The sequence below is a fragment of the Melitaea cinxia genome, chromosome 1 (genome assembly GCF_905220565.1).
Source record: "Melitaea cinxia chromosome 1, ilMelCinx1.1, whole genome shotgun sequence".
In the NCBI taxonomy this organism is placed as follows: domain Eukaryota; kingdom Metazoa; phylum Arthropoda; class Insecta; order Lepidoptera; family Nymphalidae; genus Melitaea; species Melitaea cinxia.
In genome coordinates, this window is record NC_059394.1 from 16,077,952 (window position 1) to 16,087,162 (window position 9,211).

Here is a 9,211-nt window from a genome sequence, read left to right on the forward strand (position 1 = left end):
GAAGGAAGGATTATATTTACAAGACTTAATACACTTGCTGCTTATTATTATCACCTTTGTAGTTCTCATGAGTTGATCCCAGTGGCGTTCCCTGATAGCAGGGTTTTGTAACTCAGCCACTGCTCTTAGCGAAGTTAACATATTTTTTACCGTAGCTTCTAAGTTAATATAAGTGTCCCAACTAAAACAAAATAATATATAAAACATTTAAGCGCTGACCAACTTTACTCTGACTTAGAAACACAAGACTTAGACAAAAACGTCACAAAAGAAAATTATCGACGAATTACAATAATAGTAATATATGTTTATTGTTTAAGTACTCAAATTTACAATTTAAAATCTTATTTAATTTCAAAAGCCGAACATAAGTATAACAATAATTAAAACAACTTTACCTTCGCATTTCTTTATCTAATAGTCTGATTTCTTTAGCAAACTTTTTACATTCGATATCCATATTTTCAACATCGATTTTTCGCCATGGTGTCGTTTTCCAGTCTTCGATACTTGTTCGTACTATATAAACGTAGTCCCATAGTTGCTGAAAATAAAAAGAATATATTACTTATCTTACTTTATTTTTATCTTGATATAATTTAAAAAAATGTCTTTACCTTAAGCATTCTCAATTCTTTCCTACATTGTTTTAGAAGCTTAAATTCTGGTATGTTAACTTCAAAAAGTGAGCCAGATTCTTGAATACTCTTCATTTCATCTTCCAGGTGTAGCATTTCTTTATCAACGCGTGACATAACAGCATAGGGATCATCACATTCATATTTGAAAAACTGTTTAAATCCAGAGAAACAAAAAATTACGTTTACATTATATCTAAAGTAATAAATATAAGTAACCAATAATAAAACAATTTTTAGATACTTCGTATTTCTTAAAGACTTCTCTATAATAAGTAACATGGGAATCAAACGTAGTTATTTTTTTCCTGATTCCAGAAACTTCTGCCGCTTGTAGAGGAGCTACTTGTTGTTTCACAGTTAAAGCCAGCTTCTTAGTTGATTGCCACTGTTCTGGTAGTTCCTTGAAATATATATACATATACGCATATAAATAATTCCTTATTAAACTCTATTTCATTTAACTATAAAATAATATAAAAGAAATTAAAAAAGTAACCAAAACAATTTACTTGCAAAAGCACGTTGACTTCTTCTGGTATATCCATATCGTAAAACTTTAAAAGTTCAATTGTTTCTGTCAGAGGTTGAAACATATCATCAGTAGTTAGAGCACGGTCTTTAACATGCATTAAATAACCCATAACAGAGACTAGTGCTTCATAATCGCCTTCGGGTACAGGCTGCAAGAGACCTAAAAAATATATATATTATAAAATAGCATTAAAATTCCTTAAACATATATTAAAATAAATTCAATCTAATTTTCTCGAAGAAAACTTTTACCTTCATCAGCTTTTCGAATAAAATTACCCAAATCACTAAGACTGGACGTAACATTCTCTACCAAATGTTCCTTATACATATTTCCCCATTTACGCACTGTATTTAACAAAGCTTGTCTGAATGGTCTTATATCAACCTAAAATATTTTAAACGTCATATTATGAAAACGATAAATATACATCCAAGATAATATCGTATTTTACCTGAAACCATGAATTAAAAACTTTGTAGGAATCCATATCTTCTATATCCATAAACAAATTTTCGTAATGATCTATTTGTTCCCTGAAAGCTTCCATTTTCGGTGGACACGGTACAGGAGGAACAACTTCTTTATCTTCCGAACCAATTCTATCTATTTCTTCAGGAGTTAGTATTCTCCCATATGTTAGGAATATCTCCATTACAGCATCTCGTTCTTCCAACCATAAATATGAATAGTTTTCAAATGTTTTGCAAAAGTCATTTGCTTCTTCTACAACCTGTAATTTTTATAATCATTAGGTGTAATTAGTAGCTAGCCATTTTCTAAATTATAAATAAAATAATTAATTACTCTTTCTATTCCATTTAATATGTCTTCTTTCATCTCAATAATATCGCTGTGGTTAACAATTTGAGTTTCATATGAATCGCTTTTCTTCGGGTCGATCCTTGTTATCAATGTTGACATTCTAAATATATCCTCAATTAATTTATTTATCATAGCTGTAAAACTTTTTTCTTCGCTTGGGTCTAAGCTCGGGCAAAAGACCATGTCCGGTTCAAGAAGCTCCAATTGCGCTTCGAATAAAGGAGCTAGTTTATTCTTAGGATTCATGTGTTCTGATATGTAACCTAAACTGAAATGTGAATTAAAAAAACGTATTTTTTTATCCCAGTATTGTATTTTGTTGCGATATTACATTATGATATATTAAACTTATACGCTGAAGATATTTAAAATTCGTATTTTTATGTAATGGTTAAATAAAGGTAAGTAAAAAAAGGATAAGGTACTAAGAACCCATACTTGTAATAAATAATACACTCTTATAAAACAAAACATTTTGTTTGAAATTTTACCTGCAAGCAATTGATTTAAATAAAGTTTCTTCAATCAACCCATCTATAAAGGAAACATAAGACAACCATATTTCACTATCTTGATTGTCTTGCATGTTAAACAATTCCATATTCTCTTGTAACAGAACATTTATACGTTCAGCTGTTTCTTTTATTTCACTGTACCGTTTGTTAGTGCGTTCTTGCCAGTCATCGAGATTTAATAAAGTGTCCTGAGGTAAAGAAAAGAAATAAAAAATTCTTTTCCACAATATATTCTTTAGAATAATACTACTTTCCACTTATAAATATGTATTTCATTCCATATAATATTACTGCTTCACCTTGAATAAAGTGCATACCTTTTTACCTTCCTTTCTTTCAAATAATGGTTGTGTAGTCCATGTCTTCATGGTAGCTTTCATTTCCCTCAAATTAGCTTGTATTTTTGACATACGCTTAAAAAGACTGCCTACTAATGTATTAAGTTCTTCTAAATAATTCCATAGGTCTAAAAATCACAAAATTATCCATATTATTCCATGTGTTCGATAAAAATTTGTAACATGTTAATTTTATCAAAGCACCTTTCGAATTCCAGTTTAATTCATTCTGCCCCATATCAATTCTATGATCGATCGCCTTAATTTCGTCTTCAACTAAGTCAAATTCAACCTTTTGACTATTCTTGCGGATAAGATTGTACCAATCAATCGTGCTATTGAGATTAATTCGATACTGTCTATAAGTTTCTTGCTTTTTAAATAACTCTAAGCTTTCAGGTGGTAAGTATTGTTTGAAATCTGAATTGTTTCGAAGATGATGAATTTCCTTCATTAATTCAAGAAGCTAAACAAAAATTAACAATATTGAATATTGAATATATTGAATATATCGTAAATTTTTGGAAAGTAAGATATTCAGGACATAAATTTTAATTAATCTTACCGCTGGACTAAAGTTTAATATTAAATCAGATCCCTGTCGGGCGAGTATGGTGTTATTTGATTTCGTCTCAATAACTTTAGGGACAGTCACTGCCCATTCGTTGAAATATTTCTTCTTGAAATCATTGATGTCATTTATTAACTGTTCGTATCGTATAAAAATTTTCTTCGCTTCCTCGCTATCTTTTATCCTGACAAAAATTTTACACTTGATTTTTCACTCCATTCTAATTTATTAAATGTTTAGTAAATAATGCTAAATTAGAAATAGCGATCAAGACCTGAAACTTATTTGCCCTACTTTACTTCTTTACTATGAGAACTTGTGGCTAATTTGAAATGTAACCAAAAAGTGTGACTAATTTCAAAAATTGTAATAGTTTTTCCTTATTTTTTAACTAGCTGTGTCCGCGATTTATTCCACGTGGAATTTAACAAAAGAGTTATTGTTCAATTCGCAATTATAAAGTAAATAATTTTCTAAAATAAAAGTAGCCTCTAGTCGTTTCAGAAATTAGCCGGAAAAAATTGTAAAAAATGTTATTTTGGGTATATGTACCAAGTATACATCCATATGCGTTTAGTAAAAAAGCGGTTATTTTAATATTACAAACAGACACTCCAATTTTATTTATTTGTATAGATAAGCTATTAGCAAATCTTAATTTTCAAACTCCAAGTTGTGGCCAAAATTTTCTGGAGACATCAAGCAAATAATAGGCTTTCGCAATTTGCCCCACCCAGCTGAGTAACGGGTGCGGCAAATTGCGAAAGCTGACTACAAGCTTGGATTGGCGAAGATAAGCCCACAAGCCGTAATAATTATTAACGTAGACCACATCTGCAAAAGAAATCTTAAATCGAAAATTTACAAGAATAAAAGTTATTTTTTTTAACTCTTTCTAGTATTTTTCTCGAACTTGATAAACTTACGGATGCTGGAGATTTCTAAAATTGGACACTGGTTTAGTAATTCTAGCAGCAAGCGTGGTCATATATAGAAGTCCTCCTGCTATTGGTGGAAAAAATGCATCTATTTCCATATGACCGTATTTTTCTTGACGATGAACTTGCTCTTTAAAGAGATCCTAAAGAAAATAAAAAAATTGTTTCTATAAAATTATACACAATATACTGTGCATAATTTTATAATAATAAGCATTTCTTAATATTTAGTGAACTTACTTCACAAACAATTATTTCTTCCTTGAGCATTACAATTATTTCTACGTATTTCGCTGTAAATTCATTTCTGATAAGCGGTCTGTCTAAAACTGAGCCAACAATGTCTATCAACTGCAAGCACAAAATTGGTTTAATATTCGTATTTAAAAATAAACGGATTATTTTTTATTATTACAATTACCTTAAATATTCCCTCTAAAGTGGGACAGTTATCAAAAGACTCTACCAAAACTGTCGATAATTTTAAATCTAAGTCGATAATATTTTCTTGGAACGCCTTAAAATCTTCATTAAATGTTTCATCATCAGGGTCCAAAACATCGTATGATTTAGAAGCGAAACTATGAAAATAACCATCAAATTCTGCTGAAATATCTCTAATCTGGCCACCTAATACTCGACCTTTCATACCGCCAATTTCAATTTTTTCTAACTTTTGAAATTCGAGTACCGTTTTGAAAAACCACTGGATCGTATTTAATCTCTCTAAAAACTTATTCATCCTCTCAAATACCACGTTAGGATGAAACGTCCACGGTATGATTGCTCTACCTTCAAAATAACTAGGCAATCTGTCTTTAAAATAATCGAATGTACTTCGAAAATTTTTTAATATATCGATTGTTAATTGTATACGCTGCCTCGCCTCATCAATATCACTGTGAAATAATGTGCTTGGATCTAAACACTTCTTTGCCTGAAAATATTGATCAATAAGAATGTAAATCGTATAATGTTAATTATAAGACATCTTTAAAGGTTTTTTTTTTATTATTTGTTTAAAAATAGATTTATATTTTTCTTTTTGAATAAACTTAACAGGTATTTTCATTTCAATGTTAAATTTAAGAACACGTAGTCTAAATTTCCTTTTAAGATTGAAAAAAAACAAACCTGATGTATAAGTAAGTTACATATCTGTTTTATCAGAACCATTAGTTTGGATGAGCTGCAATAATATTTGCAGTCTCTCCACACCATACATATAACATGAAAAAGCGGTCGAAATAAAGGCTGACACTCAATAAAATCTGTATCTTCCAATGCCTGAAAATGCTTTTCTAATGTATGCAAATATAAATCGATTTCAGATGCTTCGGCTAAAGCTGTGAAAAATAAAATTTATTATTAAACTTTCACTTAAAACTTCATTCATATACTCAAAACTTAGCTAAAACAGAATTTAGGTACCTGAAACAATATTTTTGAAAAGTCGGCTAAAGCATGGATAATAAGCGGAAGTGGTTTTTTCCAAAATAACCGCCATACATCGAACTCTATCAGTACGCAGTTGATCGTAAATGTAATTTAAATTACTCAGCCGAGATCTCCAGAAAGCTATCTCTAAAAAATAATTAGTTGGCTTTATTTAAATAAATTAATGCTTAGATTATTATCTGCGGGACATTTTAGAATACTTAAAATGTTTAAATCACAATTATTTTAGTATAATACTAAATCTATTAAAAATTTTATACTCTAGTTATAACACGTATGTAAATTCATACGGAGGGTATTTCCATTGTAATTATAACATTTAATTCAAAATCTCTCCTTACAATTATTACAAAACAACAATTATTACAACAATTTATTTTTGCTGCGGATTGAAATAATAATCTATATAAATAAAAATGAATGTTGCTGAACTCGAGAATGGCTCGACCAGTTCGGCTCATTTATTTTGTATGGTCTTTAAGACCCGCGGAAGGTTTTAACACTAAAAAATTTTTTTACTATTAACTTTTGATAGAACGAAGCCTGTCCGAGCAGCTCGTAGCTATAAAAAATTAAGAACAACCACGCTGGTGTAGTGGTGAGTGTGCCATGTACACGCCTAAAATACCGACGGATTGCTGATTCGATTACCAGTCGGGGCGGATATTTGTACAAATATTTCTTTCCGTTTTGGATATCTGTCCTAGTAGTTCTCCCCACCGTGCCTCCATAAGATGTCGGTACCAGTTGTTATCATATACACCTGAAAGGGATCCTTACTCATATTGGGGAATATATTCACCAACCCGCAGTGGAGCATCGTGACGGATTAAGCTCTGATCCTTCTCCTACATAGAGAAAGAGGCCTTTGCTAGTAGAGCAGTGGAATATTACAGGCTGAATCGACTCGACTCCACTCGATATAAAATTTAATCCTTGTAATTTCAAAATCTTTCAACTAAATCTCTTAATAAAAAGAAAACTTCAGCTTATTTATTTTCTAATTATTTAACTTCTTTGAGCATACAAAAGTGCTATTGTCACAGAGATAAATTGTGATATAAAAATTTGAGTAAAAGTAATACATATTATGTATATTTGCTATTTATGATTTTGATTACTATTAAAGAATGGTAATAAGAAACTATTTTTTGGAATTTCGTCGTATTATATATAGTACTTAGAAATCCTACGCAAAGCCAAATGAAATAAATAGTTATCTGTATATGAAACTTTACTAACCAACTCTCGGTAGTGGATTTTGTCCATTATCAAACGCTTGAGATGAATCCTCCATCATAACATCGTTAATTTGTTGAGCCCACTTAATAACCACACCTTCTATAGCACTTTTTAAATATAAGTCAACTTCTTCACCCCGTAACAAACCCTTCTCAGCCTCGTAAACTAATTCGACTCCGACCGGCATTGGTAAAACTGTTTGGCCATTTACTTTACCTTTTACCTACAAAGAATCATAGCATAATTTACGAACAGCTTTGTTTTCCAACTTTTCTATGGCTATTTGATAGGAAAACCCAAACCTCGTAAACTGTGCTTTTAAGATTATGTATTTGTTTGAGTATATCTTGAGAGACGACTAACGGCCACCCTTCATGGTTGAGAGGATTCGACAGAAGAGGTACGAATACTTCGTCTACTAATGCTGCCAGTTCATCTATCAGCCTTGGGGCCAAATCACCTGCATAAAATTTTGTAATCATTTCTAAGATTTCATTAAAAATTTGCTTGACATTTTTGGAAATCTTAATAATGTTCCAAAATCCATAAATAACAACAAAACCTCTGGGCCATACACATACTAGGAAACTGGTGCGTAACGTCATGTTTAAAGTTTTATTAAATTTGCCTTAAAAGTAATGTTTCTAGCAATATAATACAATACTTACCAAATATGACCATTTCCGCACATCGTTCTTTAGGAACAACATCTGGTCGCTTTTTGACGAAAAAAACGGCCTTGTTCTTCAAATAACAAGGAAACGAAACTACTGGAACAAGTTGAGCCGTATGAGTTAGAAGTACGACTAGAAGGATAGGATGAGGTTTATCCAAGAAATCTTTTAACGTCGACCTATGCTCTTCTATACTCAATACTCGCATCCATTTTTCTGGTTTAAGTTTAAGGGACTTTACTACATACGAGCCTATGAAGTCAATTCTCGGGTCCTGATTTGACGTTGATGGACCCGGTTGATCCATATTGCAAAATAATTTTCCTAAGACATTGTTAGGCCAAAATTGCTAAATCAACAACCAGTGTGGTGGTTTAAGAAACAGTGAAGTGGTAGAGCAAAGGAGAGCCTGGCAAATGGCAAGTCACGCAAGTCCTTTGGTAGGCCATTATGGAACGATGTCTCCTTTGTAACGAGCCATCAGCTTTCCTACAAAAATAGATTAAAGTACGGTATACAAAACCATATTTTCTAAATCTTTTTTTACAAGACTTTTGAATGAAATCTAGTTGTAACAATAAAATGATATATTACTTCATCACTTCAGCCTGTCGTAGTCCACTACCGGAAATAGCCCACATTAACGACTTTGTTTCTTTATTTTAACTACTTATCTGCTATAAATAGTTATACTAAGTATAAATATTTACATTCAATTGATATAAATATCTAATGATATTTTATTCAATTTCCTGTTACTCCTTTTGTAAGAGTCTCGTGGGATTTAGTTTTATAATAAATTACTTATATTGTAATTACAAATATTTTGAAGACGGTACAATTGTGTTGTACTTTTAAAGGCGCGTACCAGGCACATTCAGTACCGCCCCAAGCCAGATGACACTCGCGACGTCGCGAATAAGGTCAACTGTCGCTCGCTAACTCGCTATCAACGATATCAGCACGAGTTTCAGCGGTTTCCACTGTCAAATAGGACACGGCAATGTTCTTACTATGAAAATGGAATAAAACTACAGTACATAAATCATCGTTCGTAGGTTTAATAAATAAATATGCTTAATATACACACATGGTTGGCTGTTCCTAAGAAAGGCAACGCAAAACAAGTGTTGTAACATCTGAGTGATATAGATATACCTATTTTTAATAATGTCGGTTAGCAATTTTTCTTTATATTTAAAGCACCTGACATAGCTTTATGATATAAAGACTAAATTAAAGAACATATCTTTTTTTAATAAGTGTAGAAATAATTGTGTTTGCTCGCAAACGAAAAAAAACCGACTTCAATTACATCGACAAGTAATACAACGTAGATCGACGAAAAAATAGTCAAGCAACTACGCGTTATCAAAGATTACTCAAAAAGTAGTTATCAGATCTCGATAAAATTTAAATGTGACCACATGATAAACATCAGCTTTCGATTAAATTAAAAATTATCAAAATCGGTACA

General features: G+C 31.3%; 1 protein-coding gene across 1 annotated transcript in view; it reads right to left on the reverse strand.

Moving 5' to 3' along the window:
- LOC123654347 (dynein beta chain, ciliary) overlaps positions 1–8,041 on the reverse strand; it is a 32,448-nt gene extending 24,407 nt beyond the window's left edge. Inside the window, exons 1-20 of the mRNA XM_045590263.1 lie at positions 7,729–8,041; positions 7,363–7,520; positions 7,061–7,283; positions 5,792–5,944; positions 5,495–5,706; positions 4,782–5,297; positions 4,601–4,711; positions 4,349–4,503; positions 3,417–3,606; positions 3,056–3,317; positions 2,831–2,979; positions 2,490–2,701; positions 1,981–2,266; positions 1,628–1,906; positions 1,425–1,560; positions 1,151–1,332; positions 883–1,041; positions 618–791; positions 399–544; positions 55–181 (exon numbers count right to left, since the gene is read on the reverse strand). Coding sequence (XP_045446219.1) covers positions 55–181; positions 399–544; positions 618–791; positions 883–1,041; positions 1,151–1,332; positions 1,425–1,560; positions 1,628–1,906; positions 1,981–2,266; positions 2,490–2,701; positions 2,831–2,979; positions 3,056–3,317; positions 3,417–3,606; positions 4,349–4,503; positions 4,601–4,711; positions 4,782–5,297; positions 5,495–5,706; positions 5,792–5,944; positions 7,061–7,283; positions 7,363–7,520; positions 7,729–8,041 — 4,143 coding nt within the window. The remainder of the gene's footprint in view (positions 1–54; positions 182–398; positions 545–617; positions 792–882; positions 1,042–1,150; positions 1,333–1,424; positions 1,561–1,627; positions 1,907–1,980; positions 2,267–2,489; positions 2,702–2,830; positions 2,980–3,055; positions 3,318–3,416; positions 3,607–4,348; positions 4,504–4,600; positions 4,712–4,781; positions 5,298–5,494; positions 5,707–5,791; positions 5,945–7,060; positions 7,284–7,362; positions 7,521–7,728) is intronic.
- Between the last annotated feature and the right edge of the window lie 1,170 nt (positions 8,042–9,211).